Source organism: Sorex araneus, chromosome 9 (genome assembly GCF_027595985.1).
Source record: "Sorex araneus isolate mSorAra2 chromosome 9, mSorAra2.pri, whole genome shotgun sequence".
Classification (NCBI taxonomy): Eukaryota; Metazoa; Chordata; class Mammalia; order Eulipotyphla; family Soricidae; genus Sorex; species Sorex araneus.
Window position 1 is genome coordinate 32,477,938 of NC_073310.1, and position 20,180 is coordinate 32,498,117.

The 20,180-nt window shown below is 37.8% G+C and overlaps 1 protein-coding gene across 1 annotated transcript in view; it reads right to left on the reverse strand.

Annotated features, from left to right (window-relative positions):
- Positions 1–750: 750 nt before the first annotated feature.
- Positions 751–20,180, reverse strand: part of TSNAX (translin associated factor X) — a 38,435-nt gene continuing 19,005 nt past the window's right edge. The window contains exons 5-6 of the mRNA XM_004620317.2: positions 11,206–11,333; positions 751–2,478 (exon numbers count right to left, since the gene is read on the reverse strand). Coding sequence (XP_004620374.1) covers positions 2,104–2,478; positions 11,206–11,333 — 503 coding nt within the window. The 3' untranslated portion in view covers positions 751–2,103. The remainder of the gene's footprint in view (positions 2,479–11,205; positions 11,334–20,180) is intronic.

The following is a 20,180-nucleotide window of genomic DNA, read 5'->3' on the forward strand; positions in this document are numbered from 1 at the left end:
GTAACTAAGTCCAGAGAAATTTCTGCCAGAAGTTGCATCATTGCAAGCTTGTACATCTCAAGCTTTCAATTTTTTAAACAGTGGTTTTACCTGGAGAATTTGGAACTTATCAGAATTACAAACATGGTATTTGGTGTAAGCATACTTTCTGGGGTTGGTTGGTTTTAGACTTTGGTTGTGTTCTACTTGTTTAGCGTATAATCACTACGCTCAGAGGTGCTCAGGGCCACACTGTCAGGTGTGGCCCTGGGTTGTCTGCCTAAAGTGCTGTGATCTGATTGGTGGTACTCAGCCAGGATTTCACACCCTGTCATTTTCATGGGTCCGTGACTTGTTAGACATGTGTTACGCCACAAGTTATCTCCCTGAGTTCCTTCCCTAATTAGACTTATTTTATATATATTTAAATGGAGCGATAGCACAGCGGGTAGGGCATTTGCCTTGCACGTGGCTGACTAGCCCGGGTTCAATTCCTTTGTCCCTCTCAAAGAGCCCGGCAAGCTACCGAGAGTATCCCGCCTGCCTGGCAGAGCCTGGTGAGCTACCCGTGGCACACTCGATATGCCAAAAACAGTAACAAATGACGGTCCTAATTCCCCTGGCCCTGAAAGAGCCCCCAGTAGGCCATAGGGCTATAGTAGCACGTGACAGGGCCAAATGGAGACATTACTGGTGCCTGCTCGAGCAAATCAATGAACAACGGGATGACAGTGATACAGTGAAAAAGATAAATAGAACCTACTACCAAAATGAAACAAAACCAGTTTATTAGGCATGTCTATGTTTTATTTTATTTTTGGTCTTTTTTAAAATTACACTTTCAAAGAGTCAGCTCTTGCAAACAGAGCAGATAATTTTTCCAAAAATAAAATCCAGTATTTAGATTTTCAAAACTCACAAAACAAACGGAAATATCTATGTCAGCCAACAGTGTCATGCTTACATCAGTTTAACATCACATGGAATAATTCAGAACTAATTCCAATAGATAAGTTCCAACTCTAAATATTACTAGACACTACCATTGTTATCCCCAACCGTGTTGACAATTGTCTTATTGCTGAATTGTACATGATAAATTTTCTTTGGCAACTTTTTACACTCTCATTTAACACAACTGGACAAGTATAAAGGTTTCAGTTAACTTAGCAGTTCAAAAATTTCAAAACTTCATTGTAAGTATGTCTAATTTCACAATTCTAATGCTAGAATAAAAAAGCCTCCAAACACGCCTAGTGTGATATAATACCAAACAAAAGTTAACTACTATTACAAGCTTTTCAGTTGTATGTGTAAGCATATAATTCAACTTAAATACCAGTGAAATTATTATAGTGGTAATATTCTCTACCAATTTTCTGTGATAATGGACAAAAATTAAATGTAAAGACTAATGTCTGGATATGTGGCAAATTTTCTGGAAGGTTATTTCATATGGACTCAAATGGCCTAATACCAACATGAATAAATGAACTCTTCAGCACCTAATAAATAAAAGTGTAATTGATTATTCCATTTTATTCTTATTTCATGAAATAAGCTCATTTTGAAGGCTTGGAACAATATGCCTTCATGAAATTTAAACAGGAAGTCAGATACATAAGAAATGCTTTCTTCACATAACAGAATCACCATTAAATTATATTTTTCTTCTACTAAATATTACCACTTTGAAGTTCACATAAAGTAAACTAAGTATGGCAGAAAGTGCACACAGAAACAAGTTCGCACTACCAACATAACGATAAAAGTTAACCAGCCAAATTTTAAATACTTCAAATACTTGTATGCAGACTTTCATGAGTTAGGATATGACATGACTCATTTTATATACAACTTCTACACAACTAAAGGAACTAAAAAATGTTAAGAAAAAAACTGGCAAATGTAAAAAGTAATGTCTGGATATATGGAAAAAACTGGTAAATGTAAAGACTAATGTACAACAAATAGTAAAATTGGGACATTCTTAAACAAGGCTTAGTTATTTTTTCTGTTTGACGATCACTTATTTAAAACGACAAATTACAAAGTCCTCCTAAATTTTAACAGTCATACAAGCTGGTCTCTCAGCATTCAAGAGAATAGCTGAATAATATTGTTCTAAGAAATGCCCTCTTCTTGATCAATAATTTCTGATTTAACTGAAAAGACATCTGCCAGCATATGTTTTGGAATTTCTGAACCTCTGACTTTCAAGGCATAACAAGCATTCTCTACCTTAGCCAAACTTTGTTTTAAAGTATACAGCTTCTTAGAAACCTCATAAGGTCCAGTGTTGCCAATGAACGAAAACCCATCATATACCTGACGCAAAAACTGGCTCACTTCAAAGGGGGTGTCGATGTCCCCATTTCCCACACTATTAATGCACATCCGCATCAACTCTCCAGTCAAATCAGCCACTCCCAGAAGGTAATCAACAGGTGTGATTTTCAGTCTCCATGTACCACATGGTTTATTCTGTGCATCAGAGGCCTGGACAAAAACATAAAACAAATAGAACACATAACACATACAAAGAAAACACAGCATAGAAACAAGTGAATGTCCATACATCATATTTAAGGCATAAAGTTAAAACCACTGATAGTAATCTTCTATAAATAAAATGATTTGCCATGTTTCAATGACCATATTAAATGCCTAGCAAAATTTATACCCTGAAGTGGAAGTTGAATCAAATGACTTCAAACTAATGTTTAAATATAATATACTATACTTTATAAAATTATTTGCAATTTCATTTGACAAATAGTAAAGTTGGAACATTCTTAAACAAGGCTTAATTGTTCTTCTGTTTGACGATCACTTATTCAAAATAACAAGTTACAAAGTCCTCCAGGTTTATGATCCATACATGTTTTCTTAAGTCACTTCTAAGTCCATTTCTGGCATTTCCTATTCACACTCAGCTCTGACCATCATGACTTCTTATTCCTGACTGCATTCTGCTCAGTTCCTTTAGATTCATTCTTTTCCTATTGTACTTGTCCAGCAAACTCACAACACTGATATAAACTAAAATATTCTTCCTAGTGCTTTATTCAAACAGCTGAGTACTGAGTTAAGTAGTCACAAATATATGGTGTTTGTATCCCCTTTACAAATTATTCACTTTTATTCTTAAGACAGATCTTCCTTCAGTCTCCTCAAACACTTCCAAATCTTTACCACTCGCCTCAAATCCCTACTCAATCCCAAACCCCTTCGCTCTCAGTATACAATCTTGCCTACTTTCACTTGTTTGCTCATTATCTGATACAAGGCATCCCAATTACTTTACCCCTACCAAAACACAAACAAACAACATAAAACTTATTTAGAAGTCCACATCCATCTTTACCTTCTATCCTCCAGTCTCAGATGATGAGATGTCCCTCCTCTTGTCTGAGGTTAACTCTTCCAAATGACCTTGACCCATCTCCTCCCACCTCTTCCAGGACCTTGCTTCATAAGGTGTATGCCCTTGGGCAAGATATTTCATCTCTCTCTAAACCTCAGTTTCCTGATCTGTAAAATGGGATAACAGTACCTACCTCAGAGGTTTATTTTAAGGATAAGATTTACCAAGTTCTTGGCATAATGTCCAACAAAAAGTATGTACTCAATAAATGTTATCTGCTACCATCATTACCATCATCATGACAATCTCCTTATGCCACATCAATTTTTCTCTATTGAGTTCTTTCTAGAAGAGATGATGCCTAAACTGCTATTAAAAGTCTGCACAGTGGCAAGAGAGATAGCTCAATGGGCTGATAGCATAGTTTGTATGTGCAAGGCCTACGCTTAGTTACCAAAACCACACAGTCCCCGGCAAACATCACTGGGAGTTACCCTACTCCCAGCAGAGCCAAAAGAATCAGCCCTGAACTATCAAGTGTGACCCAAAGCTAAATAAAATAAAAGCAAAACCAAAAGTTACCAGGTGTGATAAAAAAAAAGTTGGCTATGAAGTACAATTACACTGAAGGACATTTTTTTTTATAAATTAACATAATAATAAATGCACTTTCTTTTTTTTTTTTTTTAATTTTTTATTGTGGAAAGTTACAAAGTTACAAAGTTTTCAGGTTTAAATCTCAGTTATACAATGCTCGAATACCCATCCTGAAGGACATTTTAGACACAGGGAATTGTAAAAGGTGTCTAGGTGCCAGTTAAGAACTGTGTTGTACATTGGAGGGATTAGTGAAGTGTTACAAGTATGAGCCACACCTGGCATATTCACAACCATGGTGCTGAGCGAGAGATGTAGTATTGGGGATCAAATGAAGGGCCTCATACATCCTAGGCAAGTGTTCAACCCTTGAGCCATATCCCCAGCTCAAGAAATACTTAGTCAAATTTAGAGTAAAAAATAGCACAGGATAAATCTAAAAGACAGACAGGCAGAAAGCTCATTAAAAATCTGAATTTCACAGTTCACAAAATCATTGAGAAATGAGGTCCAAGAAACACCCTAGGGAAGACAACAAGTTAACTTCAGAATGGAATAAATCACCCAAAGTCAGCTTAGCACCAATTATTCTCCTCCTCTTTTATTCTACTGAATCACTGTAGGACAGTTACAAAGCTTTCATGATTGAGTTTCAGTCATAAAAATGATTGAAAATCCATCCCTCCACCAGGGTACATTTTACACCACCAATGTCCCTAATATCTCTCCCACCACCCCCACCCAGCCCCACACTCCCTGTCTCTATGGCAATTTCCCCCTTTCACTCTCTACTTTTGGGAATTATGATTTGCAATACTGATACTGAGAGACCACCATGTTTGGTCCTTTATCTACTTTCAGCACATATCTCCCATCCCAAGCGATCACTCCAGCCATCATTGACTTAGTGATCTCTTCTCTATCCCAGTTGCCTTCTCCCCCAGCTTATATGAGGCAGACTACCAACTGTGGAGCAATCTTACTGGCCCTTGTCACTACTGTCCTTGGATGTTAGTCTCATATTATGTTACTTTATATTCCACAAATGAGTGCACTCATTCGATGTCCCTCCCTTTCTGACTCATTTCACTTAGCATGATACTCTCCATGACCGACCATCCACTTAGAAGCAAATTTCATGACTTCATCTTTTCTAACAGCTGCATAGTATTCCAATGTGTTGATGTACCAAAGTTTCTTTAACAAGTGTCTGTTCTTGGGCACTCGGGTTGTTTTCAGATTCTGGCTATTGTAAACAGTGCTGCTATGAACATACATGTGCAGATGTCATTTCTACTGTGCTTTTTTGCATCCTTAGGAGATATTTCCAGAAGTGATATTGCTGGGTCATATGGAAGCCCAATTTCTAGTTTTCTGAGGAATGCTCAGTTTTCCAGAGACTGGACCAGTCAGCATTCCCACCAACAAAGAGAGTCCCTTTCTCTCCACATCTGCACCAGCACTTGTCATTCTTGAATGTTCTTTTTGATGTATGCCAGTTTCTGTGGTGTAAGATGATACCTTATTGTTGTTTTGATTTGCATCTCCCAGATGATTAACAATGTTAGAACATTTTTTTCATGTGTCTTTTGACCATTTGTGTTTCTTTTTTGAGAAAGTTTCTGTTCATTTCTTCTCCCCACTTTTTGATGGGGCTGGAGTTTTTTTTCTTGTACAATTCTACAGTGTAATGTATATCCTGGATATTAAACCCCTATCTGATGGATACTGGGTAAATAATTCTTCCCATTCCATGGGCTGTCTCTGTATTTTGGTCACTGTTTCTTTTGAGGTGAAGAAGCTTCTAGATTAATGCAGTCCCATTTGTCTATGTTTGTTTCCACTTTCTTGCTCAGTGGTTTCACCCTTAAAGATGTCTTTAACTTCAATGTCATGGAAGGTTCTGCCTACATTTTTCTCCCTCCAATTATTCTTATACCTCTGAAACCATATCAAGATATATAAAAGTACCTACTACATTTTATTTCTCTTTACCATCACAGAACTGGGAACATTTTACAAAAGGCGGATTGTAAATCTGGTTACTTTATTTTAATCTTTATTTTTATAAGTAAAAATAAAACTTTTGCTTAAGAAAATATTTATCATTGGGGCTGGAGTGATAGCACAGCGTGTAGAGCATTTGCCTTGCACACAGCCAACCCAGGTTCAATTCTCAGCATCCTATATGGTCCCCTGAGCACTGCCAGGAGTAATTCCTGAGTGCAAAGCCAGGAGTAACCCCTGTGCATCACTGGGTGTGACCCAAACGAGAAACAAAAGAAAAGATCTATCATTAACATCAGACAGAAAGTTCACTTTGGAGATAAAAACATACCAAAAAATTAAATTTCACATTAACTATCAAGGAAATAAATTTGTTTATCAATACTTAGAGAATGAAGAAAAAGCTATTAAACTGCCGTATTTCAAATGCATCTGATTCAGAAGTAAAATATCATTACATCTATAAGTACTTAATAAGAAATATGTAGACAAATAGTTTTCAAATGTTTTATAACTACAGACAGTACCACACTTTAAACATGGTTGAAAAACTGGTCTAACTATAATGTCATTTAGTTTTTTAATGCCTATAAACCGGCACTTGCCTGCATACCAGCATTCAAAAATCACTGATTCAGAGTATGCAAATAAGGAAAACTGTTAAATATTGAATCCACATAGTGGGTCTCATATGTTTGTGTTATAATTATTTTCTACTTTTCTGCATGCCTGAAACTTCTCATAATAAAGTTTAACCAACCCATTTACAAAAGTTGATCCCTAGACTCATACCGCCGCCCTTGGAACATAGTGTGGGTCAACAGGGAAGGGGTATGGCATATGAGAAATGTTAAGAAATAATTCCCAGGTTGTAAAATACTGTTTCAGACAATATTCTTAAAAGCAAGTCAGGGCCATCTTGCCATATTCAACAGAGAAGAGGCCAGGCAGTCTGGTGAGCAACTCGGCCGGAGAGATGCTCCGGTCCTGAAACTGGGCCAGCAACACCGGGGATCCAGACAGAGGAGGTACAGCTGGTACACCTTCTCCAGATGGAGCCCTGGCGACACTGAGCAGCAACTAACACGGCTCCGGGTTGCGGGACTGGAACACATCCGAACCTTTTTTAGACCTTTTCTAAAAACTGAAAACATACAATCTTTTAATGGAAAACCAATTATCAAATGCTTCCTTAGCAGAGCTGTCTTTCTTGGGGGGAAACTCCAACAACAATAGTGAGTTTTGTTTTGCAATATGGAACGTAATCAAGGTAAAGAGAAAATGAAGTGAAATTCATCAGTTATACAGTTGGGGGTGGGGGGCGGGGGGTGTACTGGGGTTTTTGGTGGTGGAATATGGGCACTGGTGAAGGGATGGTGTTTGAATATTGTATAACTGAGACATAAACCTGAAAACTTTGTAACTTTCCACATGGTGATAAAATAAAAATTTAAAAAAAAAAGCAAGTCAGATCAAAATAACTTCCCCAAATGAATTTCCAGAATTTTCAGCATACATTTAATTATTAAATGTATATCCTGGAGCTATATACTTAAAATAGTTTATCACCTAAATTATAAAAATAGTGCACTTATTCCGTTTCTCCTTCCTTTTTTTGACCTGACATTCCTGTTCTTTTGTTTGTTTTTGAACCACAATGGTAGTGCTCAGGGCTTCTTCCTGGTTCTGTGGTCAGGGATTACTCCTGGCAGGTTCAGGTGACCTTATGAGGTGCCAGGGATGGAAACCCGGTCAATCACATGCCCTACACACTATAATATCACTCTGACCCCTGATAGTCCTATTTTAAATTAGAGAAAACCTAAAAGTAATGTGTGGTTTCTTCCCTAACATATTTAAGCAGATTTACTTCCCATCTATAATTTAATCATCTAACCAGACTCTGTCCCTGAAGAGGAGCACAGATGGCCAGTATGCATCCTGAAAAAGTGTTCATCATTTATTACCAGAGAAATGCAAATCAAAAGAACAGTAAGATATCATATCACACTAGTAAAAATAACATTTATCAAAAAGATAAAGGTGAGGAGGGATGAGATAGAAAAGAACCCTCATGGACAGGAACCATTTCTGGAATGTATCTGATTTAGTCTCTAGGGAAAAAAAAAAAAGGATGGAGATTACTCAAAAAATGAATAGAGCTTCCACATGACAGTGATTCCACTCCTTGGTATCTAACCCCAAGACACAAAAACATTAATATGAAAAGATATATGCACACCTATATTTATTAAAACACAAGTACAATAACCAGGACATATTAACAACCCAAATTTCTAATGACAGAGGCTGGGATAAAGTATATCCAATGGAACATAACAGCTATAAAATGAGATAAACTACAATTCACTGCAATTTGGATGGAATTGGAGGGTATCATGTTAAGTAAAATAAATCAGAGAAAAGGGCAAATATGGAATTATCTCATCCATCTATAGTACCCAGAGAAACAATGCATGTGAGTACACAGAACTCAATGAGTATAACCTTAGCCATGGGTACAAACTAGGATCACCAAGCAATATGGGTGATACTGGTGTTGGGGGTGGGAGAAATGAAGAGGTGAAATAGAAGGACATATAGGGACTAGAGAGATATAGCAGGTAGGGCGCTTGCCATGCACGCAGCCAACCCAGGTTTGGTCCCCCGCATCCTATATGGCATCCCTTCAAACAAAGGAATAGAAGGAATATAAGAAGTTGGTGGAGGGTATTTTGGTGATGGTGAGGTGTAATAATTGTGTACATCAAAACAGTGTAATACTACTGCAACCACGTTACCTATAAACTATAATTTAAAAAAATTAGCCAACCACTACATTAGTTAAAAAAAATACTTCTGCTTAACTTCATGTATTTTAAATATTAAGAAAATACACTGCCTCCTCCAAATTTTATGTATCATGCAAAATTAAGTATTCCTTTTTACTATTAATGTTTTTAATTACCATGCATGAAAACATTTCTACAATTTGTCTTATCTCCTGCATACGTGTCCTGAGAATTTAAGTGGTTTGGAAATCATAATATAAAAAAAATACATGATGCTTACAGAAATGCATCTAGACTGTGAACTGTGCTACAATTCCGTGCCGCCCGGGGATGGATTTTTCCTCTCCACCCTGTTTTTCTGCACGGAAAATGGCGGCGGCAGCAACAACATCCACATGATGAGAGCCACCTTCTAAGACTCCCAACCCAGAGGTATGAATTTTGCAGTTTTGTGGCTTATAGGTGATCATGGGAAGAGGGCGTTACCGGCACGCCCTCAGCCCAGATAAGATCTGGAGCTGCCCTGCGTGAAACGGACCCTCTGCTCCTAAAAGCTATGATCCAAGAGGCCTTCTAACCCATTTTGGCACCCAGAGTAGCTTCTTACAGAAATGCATCTAGACTGTGAACTGAGCTAAAATATCAGAAATCCAAAAGAGCCGCTGAGCTCATAGAGTCTTCATTGTCAGCAATGGAAAGAAATTATTAAATGATGCCTTTTCAGCAGGCCTGATTGTTGGAGGAAAATTCCAAACAATAATAGTGAGTTCTCTATTGAAATATTGAATGTATACAAAGTATAGAAAGAATAAAGTGAAGATCACTAGCTACTTAGGTAGGGGCTGGGTGGGAGGGTATTTTGGGGTTCTTGGTTGTGGAACATGTGCACTGGTGAAGGGATGGGGGTTCAATCATTATATGACTGAGACTTAAAACTGAAAACTTTGTATTTTTTCACGGTGATTCAATAAAATAAAAACTTAAAAAAAATACATGATGAAAAATAAAGAGAAATAAACTCTTTTAAGTCCACATGTATCTCCAGTGGTACCTAATACTCAAAATTCATCTCGCTGCCTGAATATTTATCTGGAAACACAGCAAAAACCCCAAACAAAACAAACAAAAAATATTCATGTAACAGTCAAATTGGCGCTGAAGAGATAGTCCAGAGGTTAAGGCGCTTACCTAACCACATGCACCCAACCCTGATTCAAACGCTAGTACTACATGCCACCCTGAGCACTACCAGATATGGCCCAAATCCCTCCATCCAAAGAAGAGCAATGGCCAGAGGCAAAGATCAAGGGGTCTGAGTGCATTTCTTCCACGTACAAAGTCTGAGCTTCCTCCCAGGCACTGCACATTGCTGTGCTGAGCTCTAATACTGAACTGACAGGCAATTTCAGGTACAACGTCAAGCATCAAATATCACCAGAAGTAACAGCTTGCCCCCAACCAATGCAACAGTGTAGGGGAGCCCCTTCACAAAGTAAAAGTGCAATCTTTTCTCTTAATTCAGAAAAGTTACATACATTTCAGATATAAGCATTATGAACTGAGTGAACATTTCACTATATGATTATTTTACATTAGCTCTATAACAATTATTACATACTTATATGTCATATATATATTGCCTAATTTGAAACCTGTATATCAAATCCTTTAAAACATTTCTTTGGTAAATACTGGCAAAGTGGACAAGAGTAGTAATGTGGATTCCAGATATCTGGTTTCAAAACTCAGCTCTGACATACTTAGTCATGTGACTTCTGATAAATTATTTAAGCCCTTTGCTTTACATAGGTAATAAAGAAAATAAAACACTGCATACAAAACACAGTGCATAGCAAAATCAAAAGCAGACTTATAACATTCATTTACTCAACATGTGTTAGATTAAGTATGATTCCCCTTTTCTACACCCATCATTATTCTTGTTCTATCTTTTAAAATATTTTCTCTGGGGATCAGAGTCAAAGTACAGTGGGTAAGGCATTTGTCTTGCACATGGCTGACCCAGGTTCAATCCCCAGCAACCCAGAATCCCAAGTCCTGCCAGGAGTGATCCCTGAGAGCAGAGACAAATTAAGTTCTCAGCACCTTCGGCTATGACCCCAAAACAACCAAAAATTTTGGTTTGGGCCCCACACAGCAGTGTTTAAAGGTTACCCCCAGCGATACCCAAGGGTTACTCCCTGCAGTGCCTAGGAACCAGTGCAGTGCTAGAGTTGGAACCCAGTCTTCCAACACATAAAGCATGCATTCATTCCTCTAAGCTATCGCTCCACCCTAAGTAAAATATTTTAAAGACCATTTCCTAGCTGTAAACTCAGAAAACCACACTTCACAAACGGTATTTCTATGTCCACGTTCTTAGGATCACGTGTATTATAGTTGTATCATAATCAACATAGTTATAACTTAGGTGATAAATATGAAATGATTTTAAATTCTTACAGTCTTATTTTCTTTCCCATTATCTTCTGCTGTAAATATCAACTGCTTATTAATTTCATCCATATTAATCAATGATCGTGTTTTGATGAAGTGTTGAAAAGAGACAGCTTCCACATATTCCTGTAGTCCTGAAACACCAAAAAAGTAAATTACTAGGAATAAAAGGAATAGACACTAAATTAACAAGTATGTCATAATAAAGAATATCATATTATCACCCCAACAAAAGTTTAATGGATGACTACTATTATGGTAACATTCAGAATGTAAAGAATCACCTGGTCTTAGATTGCAAATATCTTTAGGAGGGAAAACTATTAATGTGTCTATATCTGTCACATGTAATATTCTTTTACATTGTTTCACTTATTTTAATATATAACTCAACTTAAAATAAAAATTTAAGATTAAAAAAAAAAAAAAGAATCACCGGGTGACAGACAGATTGTGGGGCACAATCAACACTTCTGAGTGAACTTTGCACACAGCTAGATTATAAATCTTTCTATTTCTTCTTTGACGAAACATTTGAAGAAATAGAATGGTACAATATGAACCATGAATCTAAAAAACTTTTCTCTTTCCGGATCACACCCACATCCCACAACCACTACCTTGTGAAATCATAAGCCCAGTCTTACATATTCATGACTAATCTTAGAAAAGATACAGGCCAAGTCACACAAAATTCAATTACACTGTTGTTACAACTATAATCTCTGGGGTGTCTCTAGGAAAGGAGTGGGTGAGTTCCCACTTTAAACCCACATCCCAGAGCTGTCATGACACGCCAACAGCCCAACTACACTCTAATGAATAATCTCTGCAAAGACACCAAAGTGACGAAAATTCCAGGTACATGTTTTTAGATGGAAAACTCTGGGGTTTTCTTAAAGTGGAGGCGGGTAGTCTTCCCCCACACACATTGCAATGCAAGCCCCCAATTCTGGAAGCCCTAATAGCCATAACCACATCCCACCTGGGCCACCATGTAAACTCATCAGTCCAGACCCTGGAATTCCTGGAGCTTGCTGCCACATAAGCAGCCCCACAACACTTCCAAAGGAGATGGGAAAGTAACAGATGCCAACTAAGCTCAATAAACAAAAGCAGTAAGACAGAAGGCACAACTAGGAACACACAACTTAGTGAACCCTCAGACAGGGATTTAATGCCTCCATGGTAAGATGCAACAAATTTCACAATTTTTTTTTCACTAAAATATTTTTGGTAACTCCATTCTTCGCTTAGTTCTAACAAGCAATATAAAATAAATTATTTAGTGCCTGTTAAGAGGATAGGCTTGGTAGGTGGGTAGCAAACTGGGGACAGTGTTGAAGGAAAGATCACACATTACAGTGGTAGAATTTGTTCAACACTGAATGCCTGTAACAATTGTATTATGAACAACTTTGTTTAAATAAACACCATTTATTTTACTTAAATAAAGTAAAAACTAAAAACCTATTGTCTTTCCTACAGAGAAATGTTACAGAACTTTCTGGTGGGGAATTCAAAGCATTCAAAGACAACCAGAAAAGTTCTGTCTAATAGGGTCTAAGCGATGATACAGGAGGTAAGGTGCTTGCCTTGCATGCGACTGACTGTGGTTTGGTCCCTGGCATCCATACGGTCCCCTGAGCCTGCCAGGAGTGATATCTGAGTGCAAAGCCAGGAGTTACCTCCATGCACCACTGTGTGTGGCCCAACAACAACAAAAATATTTAATTCTATAAAGATATATTATTTTGTGTTTCCACAGTCAATGACTCAACCAAACTTGATAAAATTAGAGATCATTTTTATATCTTAGTGATAGAGCACATGCCTCATGAGGTCCTGGGTTCAATCTCCAGCACTACATAGCTAGTCTACCAAGTATAATAGTCCTGGTTTTCACTCAACTCCCCTAGCTCCCTCCCACCAGTATCACATTCTTTGACCCCAGAGTTTAGGGTATTGTCTAAGCAATAACAATAAAAATCAAATTATAAAATACTGCGTTGCTCCTAATACTTCCAAATATATCTAAGAATAGAGCTTCTGTCTTAGTAGCTTAAGTTAAACATATACATAACAATAATGAAATACCAATTTTGTACGAGAAGTAAATTCTATGAAAGTCACAATGAATTAAAAAAAATTTTGATGGGGCCGGAGTGATAGCACAGCGGGTGGGGCGTTTGCCTTGCACACGGCCGACCCGGGTTTGATCCCTGGCATCCCATATGGTCTCCCAAGCACCGCCAGGAGCAATTCCTGAGTGCAAAGCCAGGAGTAACCCCTGAGCATCGCTGGGTGTGACCCAAAAAGAAAAAAAAAAAATTTTTGATAAAGGTCAAAAATAGTACTATAAATATTTTTCAACTGTTTTACAACAATGAAATTGTACTGTCACATCATTTTAGTATGTCTTAAATCTTTTAATACTCAGAAAAAAAACTATTTCTTAAAATGATTATCATAGGGGCCGGTAATTAAGTGCTTGTCTTGCATGTGACTATCCTAATTTGATCTTCAGCACAACATGTGATGCCCAGAATACCACCAGGAGTGATCCCTGAGCAGAGTAAGAAGCTCTGAGCACAGTTGGGTGTGTCTGGTGCTACCCCTACCTCCACTCTGACCCCCAAAATGATTAGTCACTGTCTGGTTTAAAAAAAAAAAAATCTCTCCAAGACTTCTTTTGAAGACTTTAATGTAAAATATAGAGAATTCATTTATTAGGAAAAGAAAACTCAGAACTCAGTATTATGACTGGCATTTAACTTGTCAAATATCCTTATGAAAACATCCTACAAATCTACAACCTCCTAGGAGCTGACAATAAAAAACAGGCATAGTACCAATAGTAATAAGGAGGCTGACAACTGTATTATTATCACATTAAAAGCAACAGAATCAAAAACACAAAGGAAAATGAATGGCCTTGGTTTTGACAGCAATAAGAGGAAATAACTAAATAAAAATATCCTGACTAATTTTGAACCACAAATGACACTAAAGTAAGGTCACTAAAATTGGTGTCTTTTTTTAATTGCTTTTTGTTCATGAGGGATGGGGGTGAGGGGAGATGAAGGCAGGGGCACACACCCGGTTGTGCTCAGTACTTACTCCAGGCTTTGTCAGGCTCAGGAGATGATACGGGGTATCAGGGATCAAATCTGGTCTGAAAGTATTGCAAGGTCCTTACTGTCTGTACTATCTCTCCAGCCCCAGAAAATAGATGTCCTTACTGAAAGGACAATTTGTTTAATAACATATAAAAACTAAACGTTAAAAAAAGATTTACATTTTTAATAATAACATTTACCAAAATTTTAGTTTTATGAATAGGTGATCAATTACCCAAGTTCCTTCATTAAAGACTCTATTTCTCAGTTTAAGACACTTGATAAATACAAAAGTAAACATCGAAACTTAAGGACCATTCATCACATCTCTAAACCTGCTTTAATGTGATTAGTTTTGTGAGAAACAAGAAACATGTACACAGCTTTCTAATAAAAGATGTAAAAGAATATTTATGCTATAGAAAAAAATGGGCAAAAAACTACTTAAGATCAGTAATACAAGTGCCACTTGGGGTGTCTGTCTCAGCATCATTATTTCAGGCAATGGAAGCACGGTCTATTTACAAAAGTTTAAAACATTACTCTTTTGCCAGTTTGCATGGTTTTAAGCTTTTATAAGTAAAGGGCACTAGAATGACTACAAAGAAGGAAAAAAAAATTTTTTTTATTCCAAAGTACATCTCAGAGCAGCCTTTTAAATGTGAGGCAACCAGTTGTTCCTGCCGGTCACTGAGGGGAGAGAGATTTCCTTTGAATTCCACAGAACAACTCAGAAAGTATCTAGTCCAAACAAGGAGACTTTCACAGCACAGTACCTCCCCCAAGGACAGCATCCTGGGGAATTTCATCAGTGCAACATCTCAGCATGCATCTCTGTCATACAATGAATAAATCTTCAAGTGGTGAGGAAGGGTTGGGGTCAAAATGTGTGTTTTTTTTTTTTTTCAGATTTGTTCCTTCTTTGGATGGTCTGTCTCGTCCTGAGTAGAGCCTATTCCTTCTATATAATATCTCTATACTCCAGTTTTACTTTTCCTCTTACCATTCAACCCCCTACATAGTTAATACTTTATATTCAAGTTATATGGGCCAGGGAGAAAGGAAATACATCTGGCTGGGGCAAATTTTGCATCCAAGAGGCCCAGGTTCTACTCACAGTACTGCATGATTTCGCAAGTACTAAGCCAGGAGTAGTCCCCCAAGCACTTTACCACTGGGTATACACCCTCCCCCGACCAAACCCAGAAAACTAAATGCTCTAGTACCATTTACCTTTTCTTTGTAGTGGTAATCAATGCTATATTTAAATAATGTATAATTCCTCTTTGAATGTCCAGCTGGACACTATTATGACTATCCTGCATATCACCACATGCCTAAAATACCCTTTTTAACAGAGGTATATGATAAAATGTGGCAGATCTATTTTTAAAAACTAATTAGTAATATACACTGATTATAAGTAAAAGTCACTGTGATATTTCATTATAGTTACTTCAGATAAGTTGGCAATTTCTGTTGGCATGGAAATTAGGTTTCATGGTATGACAAAGTTCAAGGATACTGGGTCCAAAACACTGAAAAGCATTTTTGGTGACATCTAGGTAATAGGATATTTAAACAAGTCACATTTCAACTTGATGAAAAGAACATCCGATATTTTCTATGAATAATCCTCAAGGTGAAAGTTTTCAATCTACTGCCATATTTCATCAAACAATGTCTTCCCCTTTGCCTTTGCCTTGGATGAAATCCAGTAAGAATTATTTACAGAATCAGCTCCCAATAGAACAGAAAACTATAGGTAGCACTTATATAATTTGTTATTTTTCCCCTTGTTCTTCTACTAGAACACATATAAGGAACCCAATACACAATTGATTACTTTGCTTATTTTTATGAAATTTTAGCAATATATAACTAGTTCAAATTTCCACAAAGGCCATACATAAACACTTAAACAGGCAAAACAGAATTTTATTAAAAAACTGTCATTTCAGACATCAACTTTATTTTTAGGCTTCTCATGCTTTTTGTTTGTATGTTTCTTTTTTTGCTTTTTGGGTCACACCCGATGACGCACAGGAGTTCTCCTGGCTCTGCACTCGGGACCATACAGGATGCTGGGAATTGAACTCAGGTCGGCCGCGTGCAAGGCAAATGCCCTACCCACTGTGCTATCACTCCAGCTCCAAGGCTTCTCATGTTTTTATAAAATGTTTGTCCTATGAATAAATATTTGCATTTCTAGGTATATGTGGTTGGCTGAGCATTACTGCTTCCCATAAATTTCAAAACAATCCATGAGATAGCCATTACTGTTTCCATATTACAAGTGAGAAAGCTGAACTTCAAATAGATTGTATATTCTATTCTAAAATGACAGACCTAAGAAATATTAAGAGTAAACATGAGCTCAAGTCTGCATGACAGCAAAGTCCCCTTCTCTTTAACCTCACTGAGTAAATATTATTTGCTATAAGCAAAACCAGAATGAGAAGTTAATAGTAACCAGAGACACTTCTAATTCACTCAGGTGATTCTCATAAGGTCAAAAGATCACATTCTTTTCCTATCTTAATTCCTCCAGTAATCCTTTTGTTATTTTTCTCAACCTTTTCCAACTGTGACCCCACTTTCAATCTTGTTTCCTTCCTGTAGCTGTCCTGTCCTACCAATTGCCCCCTAGACTTGTGCTATGTGATTTACCTAATTTTCACTTCTTGCCCTTTGGAATACTTTATGTGCCCACAAGGAACACTTTGGTGATTTTCACCAGTTGCCCCCTTAGAATTATGTGTGCATCCATAGAACCCGTTTGAGAAACCCTGTCTTAAACAATTCTGTTGTTTCTTTGCCATACCTCAAGGCTTACTCCTGGCTCTGTGTTCAGGGATCACGTCTGGCAGAGCTCAAGGGACCAAACATGGGTTGGCCACATGAAGAACAATCACCCTACAAGCTGTATATCACTCTGGCCCTAACAATTCTTGTCAGCACCTTCAACTCCCTTGTCTCTTTGACTGTTACTCAAAAATTTTAACAGGAATATAAATCAATATGAGCTCTTTCCATATTGATATAATATAGTATAAATTATTCCTCATATTCTAGAACTCAAATAATTTACTATTTTTGAATGCATTAGAAATCATTCTTTTGTCTTTAACTGAATGATGCTCTTCTCGGAGTCATGATTTGACACTGGGCATATCATCATCGAATAGTTCCCATTGCTCCCTATGACTTATGCTCTACATAAACACCTGTTTATACACCCTGATTTATAATTATCAAGGACTTCTCACAAGCTATTTCTTTTGGAGGTTTAGATTAGAACATAATATAAACTAACCAGGGACCCTAGGGTGCCATGTGGATGTCTAGAAAATTCCAAGGATATTCGCCACAGACGAAATAGTGTAAATGAGGGTTACAGCAAAGATTAGAGGACCAAAGGGTAGGACAGAGAAGCCACAGGAAGAAAACAACGTCAGAAGGGGGTCAAAGATGGAAAAAGGTTGAGAAATTCTGAACCAAAGGACCACAACAACTTCACAATCTACTTCTTCCCTGGATTTGAAGCAACTCTTCCCAGTCTCCCAGCCAAAAATAATTTGTGTAGTTGCAGTGCACAAACTACGAAGTATCTGTATGATTATCACAAACTGACTACTATTGATCTGAGATTTGATAATTCTATTTGCCTTTGTGTTGCAACAAACAAGATGAAGTAAATCTATTTGTGCCTGCAAGGGAGTAGGCTAGGGTGGAGGGTGGGTAACAGGGGACATTGGTGGAGGGAAGATCACGCTGGTTATAGGATTCATGGTGAGATTGACATTGGAAAATGTAAGGTCTGAATCAACTGTATTATGAACTTGGCAAATCACAGTGTTATAATATTTTTTTAAGGAATAAATGAGGCAAAAAGTAATAACCAAAGTATCTGTATGGGCTGAATTATATATGTCTCCCCACTCCATCCAAAATTATTATATTGAAGATCAAGTACCTCAAATTTGACTATATTTAAAAATAGGTCCATTTAAAAGTTTAAATGTGGGGCAAGAGCAATAGCACAGCGGGTAGGGCGTTTGCCTCTCGATTCCCAGCATCCCATTACTCCTGAGCACCGCCAGGAGTAATTCCTGAGTGCAAAGCCAGGAGTAACCCCTGTGCACTGCCCAGTGTGACCCAAAAAGCAAAAAAATTAAAAAAATAAAAATAAAAGTTTAAATGTGGACTTCGGGGGAGGGGTGTCCCAATTCATCTTGTGTGATATCCTAAACACCAAGGATGGCCATACACCGAGGGAAGACCATGCTAGCACACAGAATTAACAGCCTTAAGAAAAAAAGAGGGATGAGGCCAGAGCAATAGTTCAGTGGGTAGGGTGTTTGCCTTGCACGCAGCCAACCTGGGCTCAGTCCCTGTCATCCCATATGGTCCCCCAAGCACCATCAGGAGTGATTCCTCAGTGCAGAGCCAGGAGTGACCCTAAGCATCGCTTAGTGTGACCCAAAAAAGGAAAAACAAAAACAAAAACAAAGAGGGACTTCACAAGAAACCATTACTGCATTGTAAATCTCAAAATCCTAAATAAAAAGAAATAGAGGGATTTCAGAAAAATACTGTTTTTGTACTTCAAATCTCCAGAACTGCAAGAAAATTAATTTCCATGGTTTAAATCACCTTGTCTGTGGCATTTTATCATAGTCATCCTAGCAAATTAATACAGTAATGTGCACCTGCCGCCAAGATGTGATTCCAGGGGCCTGTCCCTCCCTTCCCCTCCCTTCCCCTCCCCCCCTTTCTCTCTCCCTCTCCCTCCCTCCCTCACTGCTGGGGGTGAAGGGCGTGGTGACCACCATATTATGACGACCACAGATGGGATTTACAACTGCAGCAATAAGACGCGAGGGTGCTCTTGGGAAGGTGGCTGGCACCGGCCCCACCCGCCGCCAAGATGTGATCCCGGGGCCAAGACCACAGATGGGGTTTACAAGCTTGCAATGATCCAATATCTGGAAGAAATCTCCCTGGACTTAGTTGCTAAAATATAGAAATCCAAAACCGCACAGCCGCGGTAGCGGCCATGCGACCTCATACCTCTTCACAACAGGTCTGACTAGTGGGGTACTCCTAACAATAATAGTGAGGTTGTGTTGAAATATTGAATGTAACCATAGTAAATAGAAAGTAAAGTGAAATTTATCAGTTACATGAGGGGGGGTGCGGGGGGTGCAGGATGGAAGGTGTGCTGTTTGTTTTTTCTTTCTTTTTTTTTTTTTGGTGGTGGGATATGGGCACTGGTGAAGGGATGGTTGTTCCAGCATTGTATAACTGAGACTTAAGCCTGAAAGCATTGTAATTTTCCACATGGTGATTCAATAAAATAAAATTCTTAAAAAAAAGATAATACAAAATAAAAGATAAGTAATGTGAAATCCAAGTGCATATTTGACTTCTCAGATAAATAGATAAGCTGAATTTGTCCTACTAAGTTTATCACTTGTCATAGTTAATATATTCTTTACTAACACACATAAGTACGCTAAGTACGCTTTTATTTAACAATTAAAATAGCACCCAACTTTATTATTTTACCCTATTTGTCTACAGATAATTAGCAATATTCTTTTTGTTTGTTTCTGGGACATACCAATTAATGCTCACGGGTTACTCCTGATTATGTACTCAAGAATCATTCCTGGTGGTGCACAGTGAACCATATGAGATACCGGGAACTGAACCTGGGTAGGACATGTGCAAGGCAAACTTTCTAACCACTATACTATCTCTCCAGTCCCTAGTAAAATTTTATTTTATTTTTTATTTATTTATTTATTTTTTGCTTTTTGGGTCACACCCAGCAATGCACAGGGATTACTCCTGGCT